The 530-nt window shown below is 38.1% G+C and overlaps 1 protein-coding gene across 1 annotated transcript in view; it reads left to right on the top strand.

Annotated features, from left to right (window-relative positions):
- Window positions 1-530, top strand: part of GPLD1 (glycosylphosphatidylinositol specific phospholipase D1) — a 64,023-nt gene that overhangs the window by 44,596 nt on the left and 18,897 nt on the right. Inside the window, exon 14 of the mRNA XM_024752022.1 lies at window positions 396-530. This exon is cut by the window's right edge and continues 1 nt beyond it. Coding sequence (XP_024607790.1) covers window positions 396-530 — 135 coding nt within the window. The remainder of the gene's footprint in view (window positions 1-395) is intronic.

Raw genomic sequence — 530 nt, 5'->3', positions numbered from 1 at the left:
TATATATATATATATATACAAATATAATTACAGTTCTAGATTTGAATGGACTTATCTTTAAAAAAAGTTTAGTTCGTAACAATTATTTTGTTCAGTTACATTCTGCAAATTAATAGACCATCCTGACTTGGTTTAGGTTAATCCCAGCTGACTCTTTCTTTCCGTGATGGCCCTGACCTCTAGGGCTATAACTCCCATCTGTGAGCACACACTGGGGGTGTGATTTCACTCTCCTAATTGCCAGTCTTAAGTCGTCTTACTTGTTGATAGGAATCGATAAGTTTTTTTTCAGCACTTGTAAAAACTTGTTTCCTAAAGTCTAATGCTTTTGGCAGGAAACGGTGGCTTTGTTGATTATGCTGTGTCTTCTTCTGTCTGTAATCATTTTATTTCAGGATTCCTTATCTTTCATGTACCAGTCTTTGGAGAGGAGCATACAGGAAATGTTTACTGGCAGCTCTCTGCCACTGACGCATGTTTCTAGCCCCTCAGCGTCTTACTACTTGTCATTTCCCTACACAAGGCTTGGT

The sequence above is a fragment of the Neophocaena asiaeorientalis genome, unplaced genomic scaffold, assembly GCF_003031525.2.
Source record: "Neophocaena asiaeorientalis asiaeorientalis breed wild unplaced genomic scaffold, Neophocaena_asiaeorientalis_V1.1 scaffold165, whole genome shotgun sequence".
In the NCBI taxonomy this organism is placed as follows: Eukaryota; Metazoa; Chordata; class Mammalia; order Artiodactyla; family Phocoenidae; genus Neophocaena; species Neophocaena asiaeorientalis.
Note: the sequence above shows the minus strand (reverse complement) of the source record. Positions and strands in the feature narration are given on the sequence as shown.